General features: G+C 40.6%; 1 protein-coding gene across 3 annotated transcripts; it reads right to left on the reverse strand.

Annotated features, from left to right (window-relative positions):
- Nucleotides 1-1,907: 1,907 nt before the first annotated feature.
- Nucleotides 1,908-14,250, reverse strand: LOC106580532 (RAB, member RAS oncogene family like 6). 3 transcript variants are annotated; one of them, XM_014161713.3, is made up of 17 exons: nt 13,977-14,250; nt 12,872-13,360; nt 11,486-11,620; nt 10,908-10,955; nt 10,653-10,682; nt 9,765-9,817; nt 9,521-9,609; nt 8,943-9,083; nt 8,609-8,714; nt 8,282-8,385; nt 7,661-8,064; nt 6,717-6,864; nt 5,724-5,933; nt 5,264-5,576; nt 4,793-4,997; nt 4,459-4,517; nt 1,908-4,319 (listed from the first exon to the last, which is right to left on the reverse strand). In XM_014161713.3, the coding sequence occupies exons 2-17, from the start codon at nt 12,999-13,001 to the stop codon at nt 4,119-4,121; spliced, it is 2,376 nt and encodes a 791-aa protein (XP_014017188.3). In that variant the 5' UTR covers nt 13,002-13,360; nt 13,977-14,250; the 3' UTR covers nt 1,908-4,118. The 3 variants fall into 3 exon arrangements, with proteins under 3 accessions (XP_014017188.3, XP_014017189.3, XP_014017190.3); XM_014161714.3 differs by lacking the exon at nt 13,977-14,250 and adding an exon at nt 13,802-13,942; XM_014161715.3 differs by lacking the exon at nt 10,653-10,682.
- Between the last annotated feature and the right edge of the window lie 1,589 nt (nt 14,251-15,839).

Below are 15,839 nucleotides of genomic sequence, written 5' to 3' on the forward strand. Positions count from 1 at the left end.
ATTGCCTTAAACAAATATTGGTTCAGTCACTAGTTTAAGTTGAGAGTGGGGGTATCCATGGCAATTATGTCCTATTTTACAAGTCTAAAAAAGAGAGAAGCTTTCATAATGTTGCCAAACAAAGACTCAACAAACTTACGTGAGACTCTCTGCCAGTCTGTCCCTGCATATCTGTCCCCAACTCTGCTGTCTGTGTGCCATCTGTTGCCTGCTCTGCCCAATGACATCATTATGAAACATTTTCATTAGCATTTCATTTCTTTCTTATGAACATTTTATCAACTAGTCTTTGAGATATTAGGCTACTGTGGTTCTTACTTTGCGTTTTGTTGTACGGAAAAATGCTCTGATGTCCGTCTTTTTTCTGCCATTTTCTACCTGGCTGGCTACACACACATATACATACAGTGTGCAGGTTATTTACAGTAGGAGATGGGCTTCTATCATTCTATAATGGGTTTCGATCTACCAGGTTGCTAGCTAGTCAGCAGGCAAATGTGAAACGGATTGCAGTGACAAGGGTTGGCAGCACAACGTAAACTGCAACCTTTTGTAATTTTAATATAGTTTGTTTTCTTTTTATATTGGCTGGTTTACCACAATAGATGAATTTGCAGAGATAGCGAGCACCAATTCCGTTTCTGTGGTGTTTGCTATCTTTGCTATCGTCAATTTACTCCAAGATCGCCACACAGGTGCTTGCTTCGAAGTCCCCTAGCGACAATTTAGCTTTTGCAACGAGACCATTAAATATATTTAAGACAATGGTATTAGAGTGTAGTTCTGTTCAGTTTATCGCTAACCTTATCACAGGGACTTCGAAGCACTACAGCTGCATGCTGATCTTGGAATAAACTGACGATAGCAAATATTCCATCTTTGACGACGCCACATAAATGGATTAGGTGCTTGCTATCTAATGTTTGCTTTAGTTTGCCCCATCGGTTTGCTCGCTAGCTCTGCAAATTCAGCTATTATGTGTGTGAACCCTGCCAACATAAAACAAAATCGCTATGGTGAGATCGACTGGATTAACCTCACGTTAGTTACATGCGGTAACTAGACACTAACACTCTTATCACCTTGCCAGCTAAGGCACACTACATTGCATTGATGGCTTCTCATTGACTCGAATTCATACAGTTGAAAACACTGGTTGATGTTACTGTAGCTAGCTAACAAAGAGTGACCTGTAATTCAATGCTGCGAAAATGAAGACTGATGACGGTTATAAATGTGTTCTATTATATTGCGTGGTAGAAGTAAAGAAATGTCTAATGTGTTGATGTGTGCAAGGGTCCCTGGTTCGAGCCCAGGTTGGGGCGACGAGAGGGACGGAACCTACACTATTACACTAACATATCCTTTGTTTGAACTACTTACTGGAGGTCAGCCACCAACGACAGACTGTCAGATTCCCATACATGCACTGTACCTGCATCATGTGCCACTGCTGAGGGGTGGGGGGCAGTGGATGAAACCATTGTGAGGCAAAGGGCGTGGTCGCAATCTTTTGAAACTTAAAAACGCGCTATTATGTGTCTATAATCAGCACAAGCGCTTTCATTGCGTATTATTAATATTAGTGTAATTACATAGTTATGTTTAAAGTGATATATTGGGGGGTGACAAATCATATTTTTCCCAGGATGGGGGGGGGGGTCGTTTGCATTACTTCTTTTTACAGTTACAAACTTGTAATTTATTCAAATCTAAAGCCATTGTATTTTTATTTTAATAAACACTTAGCCTATACTGTACTTCACTTCACTTCCATCTGAATAACTAAATGTCAAGAAAAGTTACTCTGCTCCCTGATGGTAACAAGAGCTAAGTGCTGATTATATTTGTTTTGTTGTTCGCAATAACGTTCATTATTTTCAAAGCAGTAAAAATGAAACGCCATCTATGAAGAAATAAGTTTGCATTTATTAGACAAACCAAACACAGGTTCACATCCAGTGAAAATATGGAAACATTTCATGGGATGAAAACAAATATATAAATTGTTCCTTTCAATACATTATTTTGTTATTGCACAACATAAGTCTCATGCTTCAATTGGAACTGTGCTTTTAGCATTTTGCTATGAACGACCCAATGACAACTACAAACAAGGAAGCAGATCACACAGTATTCAAGATCAATGCATAGTTTCAGATTTTGAAACATAAATTTGACATTTCATTTTGATATCAGACCATTAAGAGTGCACTGTAAACTGACAAAAATATAACATCTAAAAGTCTGTAAGTTAAAATACATACCTTGTAACATTGTGGAAATAAAATGTATATCATTCCTGAATAACACTTGCATTTATTTCCTTATCTGATATGCATATGAATGCATGCTCCTCTTAATTAAATTGATGGGTGTCATTACAGAATAGCATGGTGGTCTTCGCAAGGTAAACAGATTCGAATTACTCATTACTTTTTGTGATGCAACTAGTCAACCTGATGTAGCACACCAACACATGGGAGATCTACAAATTTGGAGTAGCCAATAGAACCCTTGTATTACAGACAAACCAGGTGACATACTACGATTACAACCAGGTCATATGTATGAAACAATCCCATTTGTATTTCCTCGTAATAAAAAATTGGTGAAGGCAAATAACTTTGATGAGTAGTATTAATGAAGCACTACTGTTGTCGAAATGTTTCAGGCCATAAAAAAAACACATTCAATGTTAGTAGGCTGCCTTTGAAATAACTCCAAGAAAAACAGCCATTGCAAAAAATATTTCAAATGAACTTCAAAACAAGACAGCTATGCTTAGTTAAAATAATAGGAGTCTGGAAATGCAGAACATTTATGCAGTAACAATTGTTTGTTTTACCTTATTTGTGTAAGCAGTTTATTACTTTTTCAATTATTCATGAATTGTTAAGAGTGTCTTGACTATCAAACATGATTCCAATCCAAGGTCCAAGCAGCAGCTCTGAATAAAAGCAAACATTTCCATATATTGTGTGTTGGGCTGCCGAGGTTGTGGTACTGGCTCTAATTCAAACTACACATATGATACGTTGGAGTAAAATACAGTTACAGTTCACCTATCGAAGGCACCAGACATCTGTCTGATGCTACTTCCTGTCAGTTCGGATGCAGTTCAATTGACTTACAGTAAGAGCACTTAACACATGGTTAGTGTTTGTATGCAACTTCCTTTTAAGGCAAATAAGGAAAACACACTGAAAATGTGTACTGAGGCGCTAAAGAAGGTGACACAAAGGCTGCATCCTAAATGGCACCCTATTCCCTATATATAACTTTTGATCAGAGCCCTATGGGCCCTAGTGAAAAATACCACCCTATATAGGGAAAAGGGTGCATGGTGTCATTTGGGATGTACACAAAATAAAACTACGGTCAATGTAGCTGTCAAATGGTGCATTGGGGAACCTGTTCCATTGTGGGGGGAGTGTATTATCAAATAAACAGAGATAGCAATTCTTTAGGCTAGATTAAAGCAGCACAACTTCCAACAACCATTACATCACTGAGTCAGAGAAACAAAACCAGCGGATCAAAATAAGAGGGCAATCTTCAATATGTGAAATATGACCATCTACCTTGAATAGGCTCCACGATGTAATATCTACACTGCCAATCAGTCAAGCAATTCTTATAGGAAATAGAGGACATTCAGACAAAAACAAGTTAGCCCTGCCTAGCCCTTTTGGAGTGGTTCACTTTAGGTTGGCATCTTTTAAAAAGTTAAAAGGAAAAACAGTACGCAAATACAAATGTTAGGTTAAATGGTCAGAACATAAAAAAGTAAAATCTTTCCTTAGTGGCTCCCCTGTAGTGATCTTAGCCAGTAGTGATCATACAGTGGGTGTAAGTCTCCTTCCTGTTTCTCATCTCATCCAAAGGTCAAGAGGGTGATGTCATCAGTAGTGCTCATGGGAAATAATATCAATGCAACACACAGCCACCACAGAGTCTAGGTTTTTACCTGGGAATGGGTGAGCGTGACAATGGTTATGGCTTGCGATGCTGCTTGTGCATAAATGAATCTGGTTCTAGGAACCAAAAGGTTTCAAATGACAAGTTGGGTTCTGCAGTTCTTCAGAGTCAAGTTCCAAAAAAGAAGTACTTGGGTTTTAGAGTTCTTCATAGTCTCCGCCCTCTCGATTTTCTGACCCCTCCCCTCCGGCCAAGAAATCCTCCAAGTCATCCACATCCCCGGTTTTCTTGGTCCGAGATTTCTTCTTTTTCTTCTCTTTGTCATCTCCTGTTCCCGTCTCATCTTTCTCTTTTTTCTTGTCCTTTTTATGCTTCTTCTTGCTGCTCTTCTCCTCCTCCTAAGAAAAAAGGCAGAATAATTTCACAGAATATCCGATTTTTTTCTTTTTCAAATGTATGTCTACTATGCTGTATACAGTAAACACTCGCCACTTCACTTGACAAAATAGCCATCTGAAAATACATCCACTCCCTTACCTCTTTGTTTTTCTTCTTCTTTTTCTTCTTTTCTTTTGAGGAGTGTTTGCTTTCCTTCTCTGAAAAGCAATTCATATAATTTGAGCAATAAATACAATGCAATTTTGTTTGATAATGTGATACACTTTGGTACTGTTCTCGGTCATGTGCTACGGTACTATTCTATGGTACTGGGTCATAACAAATGGAAGAAAATGGACTGAAACAGGGAAGAACTACCTGAACTCTTGTCCAATAAGACACTTGTTTTCTTTTTACGTTGCAAAACATTTTAATACAGTATGCACTAATGAATACAACCCTGTTCTCTATAGATTTGTGGAGGTGGACTTGCCTTCTAGGTCCTCACTGCTGTCCTTGGCTCTGGGGGCCTCCTCAGTGAAGCCCAAGCCAAACAGGTCGGTCTCATTCTTGCTCTTAAAGGAGGGCTTCAGGACTGGCGTGGCCTTCAGAGGCTCAGGGATCAGCACGGCTGGAAGGATGTCATCATCTGACAGCTCCAGATCAGACAGTACTTCATCCCTGACTGGGAAAACCCCCTGTGGATGGATGCAGAGGGAAATAATGAAATTCCACAAGTTCAGACTATCACATATACATTTTAACCATGTATCCTAACATAAAATAACAATCAAATAATTTATTGAAAATGTATATTACACCCAAATGCATAAAATAAATATTTCACAAATGCAGCACTACATATTTTACCAGGAAAGTCATTTCTATAGGTTGACAACTACTCAATCTAACCATGATGAATTGTAGCCTACAACCCTAAATAACGTCCTTTTGCCATAGCTACCTTAGTTATCTTCTGGATGACCACCTCCTCAGACTCAAAATCAGGATCATCCATGATGAAGGAAAGCATCTGTTCAGCAACAGGGGCCTCTGGGTCAGAGTCTGAACCCTCCACCCCAGGGCTTCCCCCCTTCTTTGCTCTGGGTGGGCCTGGCTGGGGGCCTGGCTGCTCCAGGGCTACTGCAGGGATCATGGTGAGGGAGATTGGCTCTGCCTCCAAGAGGACAGTATTCTCCAGGAGCTGGGAAGCAGGAGTCAGAGGCTCCGGAGCTTGAGGCTCCATGGCATGGGGCATTATGGACTCAGTGCCCAGTCTAAAATGGAAAACAAAAATACCACTTACAAACACTGATTATTACTATAGATTACACTACATGAACAAATATGAATGATATAAGAGGGGCCTAAAACAGAAATGAGACTACATTAACGGATATGGTGGACATTTATTTGACGCTTACTTTTTCAGCTCTGATTCACGGTCGAGGTGGTCATCCTGAGTGGCAGCGGGTGCTGCTCGTGGTGGGGGTGCTTCCTCGTCATCGCTGGACATGGTGAAGTCTTTACTGGTGAGAAGGCCCAGGGTGCTGGGCTGGGGCAGCTCTTTGTCATCTGGGTCTAGTTCATCCTGATAACCTGCCACCATAGGGTTCCCTCTGTCCTCTCCATCACTGGGGACACACAAGGGAACAACAGAGCATCTTAACGTTTTGATTTTCTCCTTTTTAAATATATGTATTTTAGACAGAGCAGAATGGCAGAGGCATTCAAGTGTTCTCTCATCTCCGACTAACTATCACCAACATTGTTGGTGATTCTTAAATCCTCTTTCACATTCTACTTCAAAGGAAGCATTGAGTAAATAGAGCCATCTGAAAACTCTCACCACAGATGGCTTCTCCCAGATGGTACTGGTTTTTTCCCCCAGCAGGGAAGGAAATAACTAGTGGCAATATAGACAGGCCCTACATCCAAAATTGCACCCTATTCCCTATATAGTGCACACATTTTTGCCAGAACCCTATGGGAATAGGGTGCCATTTGAGATGCATCCAGGGACATATAAATAGAACAGGTGTTCCCATTCAAGTCAATGTTGGCATAATGTGTGACCTGGCGGCCATCGCGAGTGTAGCCATAGGAGCAAAGCAGGAAGTAAAAGCAGGAAGTGTAACAATCAATCTGTGCTGTGATTTGTTGAATCAACTAAAATGACATTACAAAAAAATACATTCCATTGCATGAGCCATATCAGTTAGCATCATTTGCATGAACATCCTACATTACCATGGAAATTATTACATCACAATACCAGGAAGCCGTTGCGAGTGTACCCATGAGTTTACCAGTCAAATTGCCAAGGTTAGAAGTTCCAAGCCTATTCTATTTATTCTTATTTCTATGGCCAGGGACACATTCTCATCTGTGAAAGTAAGAACTCTGCTACTGCTTACCTGTCACTGTCCAGTGCAGGTGCTGGCTGGGGGACCTTGACTTTAGAGGGGAGGCTGTCCTCTAGGAAGCTTTTATCCAGACCCTCGTCTGGCACAAAGTCATCCACACTCTGAACTTTAGCAGGACACACAGGGGAAGGCTCTGGCCCTGCAGACAGAGACAAAACAGTGATCAAAAGAGCCTTTGATGCGTAAATGTCATCCTATTCCCTATTTAGTCCACTACTTTTGACCTATATAGGGAATAGGGTGCCATTAGGGATGCATCCTTTTATTATTTAACACCACAGATATTGGTACAGTAATAACTCACCTCAGAATTCATGTTTTTACCAGCAATACATGAAAACAACCCAGCACAATTTATGGGAGAATCTAGAGCAAACAGAATGCTTAAAACCAGCATTGGGCTAAAAGATCAATGTTACGTCCCTCAATACAAAGTGTTGTTCTGTAAAACTGTCAAAAAGAGTCTGGTGGTTACCACATTGATGTTTCTAGCATGTCGTTTTACTTAATTCAGTTTTTTTTTATTAATTCCCTCAGATGAGATTCTAGTGCCAAACAGCGCAATGGTCCTTACAAATACTTCACAGAAATCCAATCAATCATTCACGAAGATTTCCTGTGACTACTTCCTGATCTAGTACACACAGGTTAAACATGCATAGCTTAGTCCTTTCCTAAGGTTTTTGGATACAATATTGGACAAAACACACTGTGACAACAAACGGTTAAAAGCAATGTTTGGCCATCCTATTGCCATTGAACAGAACATTGGCCGTAATTGTCGGTTAATTTCCAGATGATTCTACATGTTGAATTCCCACACCATACAGGTGATCGCTAACATTCCGTGGCCACTCAGTGCTTCTGTCCGTTCGTCAGTGCAGTGTGTCTTTGTTATGGAAATAGTCAAACACTGATGCAGCGACTAGACTTACCTGGCATGGCTGCAGGGACTTCTGGGGCAGGGGCGGAGCCAAAGAGACGTGAGATGAGGCCACGTTTCTGAGGAGGCGGGGCCTGGGCAGGGGGGGATGGTGACGGTCCAGGATGATCAGGACTCCGAGCCTGCGTCAGAGTGGGGGACTGAGGCTCAGTGGTGGGGGAAACCATCCCGGCTGGCAAGGCAGGAGGTGGAGGAGAGGGAGAAGGCGAGGGAGACTGGAGGCTAGGGACCTGGGCAGCGATGGGTGGCTGCTGAGGGGTCCCAGGGCTAGAGCTGCCAGTCGAGGCCCCACTTGGAGGGACGATGGGGGATTGGGAGCCCGAGGAAGGGCTCTGACCGTTGGCTGGACAAGGTGAACCATAGCCTTTATTGCGGGTCTCCGTATTCTCCAAGAAACTACAAAACAATGGGTGCTGTGTTGTTAGTATTGGCAAATCGGTGCTGCATCAAGGAAATAAACATTAAAACATTTGCTATAAGTGTTAAAGAACAACACAAATACACTGCTATCAACACAAATACACAGTGTGAAAATCAGTGTACATGCCAAAAACTGATAAAGTGAAAATATCACTGAACACGCCAAACAAACAGAGTGAAAATGTCACATTACATTTCATAGTTTTGATCCTCAGTCTCCTGCTGCACGCAGAGCTCCTCCAGAGTGGCGTCCATGTCTAACTGGTTGGTCTCGAGCTGCCGTAACAGAGTCTCCCTCTGTAAAGATCAACAGAGGGGGCTTGGAATGACTGACCGTGAACCAGAGCACTAATACTCCTTTCACAAGCACTCTCAGAACCCCTTTCACAGGGAGTGGGTAGTACTTAGTCTGTGCCTGCTGCATTTCTGATCTGATTTCATGACCTCCATGAAATTCACAAAATGGTTATGACCATAGGTATATATTTCACAATACAATGTAGTCAAAACTAGAACTAACCTGCAGTTGCAGGAAAGGGATGTTGAAAAATCGGTGTAAATATTTCAAGCCAAATCCATTCTTCATAGAGGCTTCAGCGTAGTGAATATAGGAGGAACCCATGGGTCTGCAAGAAACCATCAGTCAAGTATATAGACACAGCTTATGACTACTTGTAATTGTTGCAAAATGTAGGCAACATTCCCCAATTCCCCAAGTGTTCCAGAAATCTTGGTTGGGGGATTCAGGATTTTGTTCTTATTCCCTCCCGATTTCAGGAAAACCAGGTTTTTTTTGGGGGAAAAAAATCTTTGCAACCCGAATAAGACGTAAACAGGGAGTTCAGTTTAACTACCTATTGAGATTAGCGATAACCTGGCGGATGTCATCAGGTAGGATGACACGGTGGTCACCCATGTCCCTGTTGTTGCCTAGGACACACACTGGAACATGAGTGGGTACTTTGGGTAGCTCTCTCAGGATGTAGTTGAATGTCCTGCAACGACATAAAAAAAGAATAAAACAAATTTATAGCTATTGTTTCTCCCTATGTGAGGAATTACAAATATGTGTGTCTCCCCATACTTGGCCAAGTTCAAAGTAAATACAATGGTAATCTGTTTCACGCTGTTCTGACTTTGAAGCTAAGCTGAGTCAGATGCCTGCCAGCCACTGTGGGCTAAGTGGTTCATGGCCACACACCGGCTTACTGAGACCTAATCCCCCATGCATGTTCCATTAGAGTTCATTGATTTATTAATTGAACCATGGCTACGTCCCAAATGTCCCCCTATTGCCCATGTTGTGAACTACTTTTCACCAGTGGCCTATGGTCTCCTAAATTCTACTTGAATATCTGCCATTTAAAAAATGTAATGTAAAACCTTGTAACTAATGTACTGGACTGTTCTATAATGCACAACACAGACTGACCATTGCTTGGTGATGTCAAACATCATGATCACACCGTTGCAGTTCTTGTAAACGTCGAGGAACTCTGCATCCAAGGCCACCTCGTCAGACTATAACAAATCAAATATTATTTAGATAATTGAAAATGAATGAATCTTATGTGAATGTGACCGTTGTTTACCGCTTACTAGCTACTATACAAAAAAGCTCCCCAGTGGGACTCGTTAGATAAGCCAAATAGAGGAATCTTAAACGTGATAGTCACCTCTTGGGGTTCATTCTCCACTTTCAAAGTGTCCCCTCGTTTTTTACCTCGGCCTGTGAGAAAGCAGAATGTCAAGAAGCTGCAATTCAGAACATAAAACTGGACATTACATTGAACTATTGCTGTCAAGCATAACAACGCGAGAAAGCCATGTCATAGAAATAAAATCCCTTGAATGGGCATCCTCATTCAAATCAATGAGTCTGTAATAGAGTCTGAGGGGCTATTCCAGTTCTAGTGATTCTATTTCTATGAGCCATATACATACAGTGTGATTACACATGGCATTATTTTAAAACAAAAATGCGAATCCCTTTATTTCTAGCTTTACCGTCTGCTAAGTGCAACAAATACAGGATTGCCGGAAGCAGAAAAGCTCTTATGTTGTTATTGGCAAACACATACTCAATTATCTTCTTTTAAAAAGAGTCAAACCTTTGACTGTAGCTCCAGGTTATAGTATACAAAGTAGTCAAACAGTCATTTTCTTGCAAGCAATGAGCAATCTTTGTATTTCAGCCACACTGCAAACTTAAGTAACGACCAACCTTCACAAGAGGGACAAACCCAATGCACACAAGCAACTCTCATTTCTAGGAACTACAGATGTAGGATCTTAATTTGAGCCAGTTTGCTACAGCAGGAAAATAATCCTGCAGCAACAGCAAATGTGAATTTTATGGGGATTATAATTGATGGACATTTATGTAGGGTATGATAGATTTTTCGTTAGGGAAAATCAAGTTTGAAATTTCAAAGTGGAAATTACAATCTTCAGAAGCATTTTTAATCCATAAACACACTACACGTTTCTGCATTGCAGGAAAGTTCTCCTGCAACAGGGAGATCAAATTAAGATCCTACATCAGTACACACAGTGACTCTCACCTACACCCTCAGGGAGAGGGTATTTTTGGCCTGAGGCAAGTACAAAAGAGGAGCAAGAAAAACATTAATATTCTGAGGAGAAAAAAATTACACAGAAACAAGACTTTTGTATAAACATTTCTGGAAAAAAAACAGTAAAAGTATGGATGGACAATGGGATAATACATGGACACTAATACAGCAGTAGAAACAGTAGCTATCAACTGATTGACTCATGAGTCACATACATTCACCCAACAAAGTCATCACACTCACCTTTATCCACCACGTCCCACACCTCCACCTTAACCACGTCATCAGTGGCTGAGAGATACAGAGAAACAGTCATCACAAGCCTCAACTGACAAAGCCGCACATACTAAAGCTCAAACTACTATGTATCCCAAGGCTCTGTGCGCACATATGATAGCTGGGATAGGCAAGCTGGAAAAAGTTGTTTCTGTACTACAGGTGGAATTGCATCATTACCCATGGGCCTCTTTATTAATCACACGGTCTGAGGAGGGAAATTGTTTGGATGTACACTAGAGATTGTGTTTTCACTACCCCACTAATGCCACAAAACACTTGTATGCAAAGCTACTGATCTAGCTAACTACGCAATACTATTTCTCAAACATAGTAAGCTTACCTGGATATTATTTACCTTTATATGTGCCATGTTCAACTGTGAATTACAGTTGCAGAAGCAGGAAAAGTAAACTTCATAAGTATATATTGTTGGCAGGATTAGAGATAGGTTTTAGCCCGGAGTGAATAAAAAAAAAAAAAAAATAGGACTAAAAACGTTGATCACGGTGTGCAAGTAAAGTGTAGAATCCCAGTTCTCTTACTTTTGTAGTTCCAATGGATGCTGGTTGCCTGGATCTCTTGAGTGGGGACGTAGTCATCCGTGAATTTCTTTCCTTGCAGTCGATGCCATAGAGTGCTCTTTCCAGTATTTCTGTCTCCACGGATAACTATTTTCACTTGTGAGAAATAAAACAAAGTATGACTAGCCTACCTCTTAATATATGTACAGTAACCTACAGTACCAGTCAAAGGTTGACACACCTACTACATTTTTTACATTGTAGAATAATAGTGAAGAGATCAAAACTATGAAATAACACATATGGAATCATGTACCAACCAAAATAGTGTTAAAAAAAAAATCTAAATATATTTTATATGAGATTCTTTCCTTGATGACAGCTTTGAACACGCTTGGCATTCTCTCAACCAGCTTCTTGAGGTAGTCACCTAGAATGCATTTCAATTAACAGGGGTGCCTTCTCAAAAGTTAATTTGTGGAATTTTTTTCCTTCTTGATGCGTTTCAACCAATCAGTTGTGTTGTGACAATGTAGAGGTGGTATACAGCAGATAGCCCTATTTGGTAAAAGACCAAGTCCATATTATGGCAAGAACAGCTCAAATAAGCAAAGAGAAATGACAGTCCATCATTACTTTAAGAAATGAAGATCAGTCAATCTGGAAAATGTCAAGAACTTTGACAGTTTGTTCAAGTGTAGTATCAAAAACCATCAAGCGCTATGATGAAACTGGCTCTAATGAGGACCGCCACAGGAAAGGAAGAACCAGAATTACCGTTGCTGCAGAGGATAAGTTCATTAAAGTTAACTGCTGGTTGCAGCCCAAATAAATGCTTCACAGAGTTCAAGTAACAGACATATCTCAACATCAACTGTTCAGAGGAGACTGTGTGAATCAGGCCTTCATGGTCAAATTGCTGCAAAGGAACCACTACTAAAGGACACCAATAAGAAGAGCATTGCTTGGGCCAAGAAACACAAGCAATGGTCATTAGACCGGTGGAAATTTGTCCTTTGGTCTGATGAGTCCAAATTCGAGATTTTTGGTTCCAACCACCGTGTCTTTGTGAGACGCAGAGTAGGTAAACGGATGATCTCTGCATGTGTGCTTCCCACACATGGAAAATCCTTCCTCATGAACCTGGTTGAGAGAAGGCCAAGAATGTGCAAAGCTGTCATCAAGGCAAAGGGTGGCTACTTAGAATCTAAAATATATTTTGATTTGTTTAACACTTTTTTGGTTACTATTATTTAATAGTTTTGATGTCTTCACTATTATTCTACAATGTAGAAAATAGTACAATTTAAGAAAAACCCTTGAATGAGTAGGTGTCCAAACTTTTGACTGGTACTGTATATTATATCATATAATGCTATCTGCATAAAAAAAAAACACACAACTTACTGTTGTACTGTACTCCTTTGGCAAAGCGTCTCTGTAAACTATGATTCATGGACTGCATACCAGCGGGGATGTTCTTGTCCCTCGGCTGGCCTGGTTCAGAACCAACTAGCTTCTTCAGAGCTGAAAACATCTCGACAGGAAGCTGATTTTACTAACCCTCAGTCAGAAATGTGTGAAATGCAGTAATGTTTGAACCCCCAAAATTGTGGAAATTGTGTTATATTGGATAATGATCTGATCAACACAAGTAGGCCTAAACTATCAATCCAAATTTTCAAAGTAGCACTGTATTACTGTGGTACACAGATGCAGCACTACACCCCATCTGGAAGATGTAACGTTATTGCCAGGTAGCTAGGCTTGCATATTTCAAGTTCGCCAGGACCAAATTCTTCTACTAAAAGGATTCCCGCAAATCTCTCAAGGGCAGAAAATAACGTTAGCTTGATCAGCCGTTTCTTCTCTCATGTTGTCTTGGGTTACCATCACCTGCCAGAAATAAACCACAGAAACAAATTTAAGTACTTATGTATTAATGTACAATTTCCTCCAGTAGCCTACTTAGCTAGCTAACGTAAACTAGCTTATTGTGGAGAACCAGAAAAACTGCTTCTTGAAAATTATGATTTTTCAACTGAGCAATTGGCTAACTTAACTAACTACTAGTTCATAAGCACCAGTATATTTCTATAAGATTGTCAGTAACGTTACTGTATGTTAATACCAGCATTGCTAACAATTTTCCGTGGGCATCGTCAGCTGATACGTTGTAACGTTTAGCTAGCTAGCCGGCAGACAGTCTGGCGATAGCTAACAAATTAGCTAACTAGCTAGCTAGTGATGCTGATCTACAGTAACTTAGTTAGCTATCAGATATTCGCTATTTCATCGACGTTTTTGCAATTGCACTTGATATGGTCAAACGCTCACCTGTACATTTGCTGCCATTACTAATAGTAAATACTAGCTGGCTAGTTTATTTTGACGTTATTGACGATGTGGCTGGCTAACGTTAGTTAGCATCACGATAAGGTACCGTTAACCAATGTTACTGCTAGCTAGCAAGGTAAGTTGGCAGTGCTGATGTCCTAAAAAAAATACCCACCGGCAATCAAAGGATTCTTCAATGTAACGTTAGTAAACGTGACATGGTTATTTCAAAATCCAGCTCTTGATAAATGTGAAAGACGCTAACGTTACACATTCCTTAGCACTGAACAGCTTGCTCCCTGACGTGTAATCATTAGTCAAAACAATTTCGTTTTGTAACTAAAAAGAGAGTATTCTATTGGACAAATTCGTTTACTTCTGTTTGCTTCCGTTTAAGAAACGTTTGGCAACAGAATCGGCCAGTGGTTGCTCAGTGGGTTGTACCAGAGAGGAAGAGAGGCCCAACTCGGTGGAAAATCTATCTTCCTCCAGCAGGTGGCGTTTTTCGTTGTTTTACCCACCAAGCAATGATTTGTTGTATGGATGTCAATGAGAGAGTGTTGAAATTGGTCCAAAAAAAAATGAATTACTTATTTTTACAGCTGAAATAAAAGAGGCCAAACATTTTTCATATGCACAAAAAGCTTATTTATTTCAAATGTGCACAAATTTGTTTACATCCCTGTTCTTCTTTGCCAAGATAATCCATCAACCTGACAGGTGTGGCATATTGTCAGTAGTCCATCCGGGCTCACAAACGCAGACCATGTGTATGGCGGTGTGCTGATGTCAACGTTGTGAACAGAGTGCCCCATGGTGGCGGTGGGGTTATGGTATGGGCAGGCATAAACTACGGACAACGAACACAATTGCATTTTATCGATGGCAATTTGAATGCACAGAGATACCATGACGAGATGTTGTGTCATTCATCCACCGCTATCGCCTCATGTTTCAGCATGATAATGCAAGGCCCCATGTCGCAAGGATCTGTACACAATTTCTGGAAGCTGAAAATGTCCCAGTTCTTCCATGGCCTGCATACTCACCAGACATGTCACCCATTGAGCATGTTTCTGATGAACTGGATCGATGTGTACGGCAGCGTGTTCCAGTTCACATCAATATCCAGCAACTTTTCACAGCCATTTAAGAGGAGTGGGACAACATTCCACAGGCCACAATCAACAGCCTGATCACTGATCAACTCTATGGAAAGGAGATGTGTTGAGCTGCATGAGGCAAATGGTGGTCACATCAGATACTGAGTAGTTTTCTGATCCACGCCCTACTTTTAAGGTATCTGTGACCAACAGATGCATATCTGTATTCCCAGTCATGTGAAACCCATAGATTATTTCAATTGACTGATTTCATATATGATCTGTAACTTAGTGAAATATTTGAATTGTTGCATGTTGCATTCATTTTTTTGTTCAGTATGAGTAGGATACGTGACATCCCACTTTGAGTAAAAACTCTTTATATCGGAGTTGTCTTGAGATGGCTATGCATTGTCATGGGATGAAAGCTAGTAGCATAGCCACTTTCTCCATTGAATACAGGTTGACATCAACAACCCTTATTGAATATTTAAAAAAGGATTACAATAATGAGATGTATCCACCAACCCAAAGAAAGGACCTTGTGGACAACTCCCATTGTTAGGGTGGAGAGACATGCATCTTGTCAGTATATCCATAATCTTTGGTTGTACCCAATTATTTACAATATTGGTTGTACCACTGTTACTTGCTCCCTCAAGCTAGCTTGCATTTTTTTGACTCCCCCTAGCGCAGGGATAATCAGCTAGACTTAGCCACAGGCCAATTTTTTTCTTGAGCAGATGGTCGGGGGCCGGAACATAATTACAAATAATTTGTAGACCGTAAATTGACCACAAGAGTCCCAAACAGATATAATTTGACTAAAACAATAATTTCAAACCTTGCTTACGTTTGTATATGATCACATGTCTCTTTATTATGTGTGGGAATACTTGGGAACCAGTGACGGTCAGTGACGTTTATGATGAGGG

This window comes from Salmo salar, chromosome 20 (genome assembly GCF_965601325.2).
Source record: "Salmo salar chromosome 20, fSalSal1, whole genome shotgun sequence".
Classification (NCBI taxonomy): Eukaryota; Metazoa; Chordata; class Actinopteri; order Salmoniformes; family Salmonidae; genus Salmo; species Salmo salar.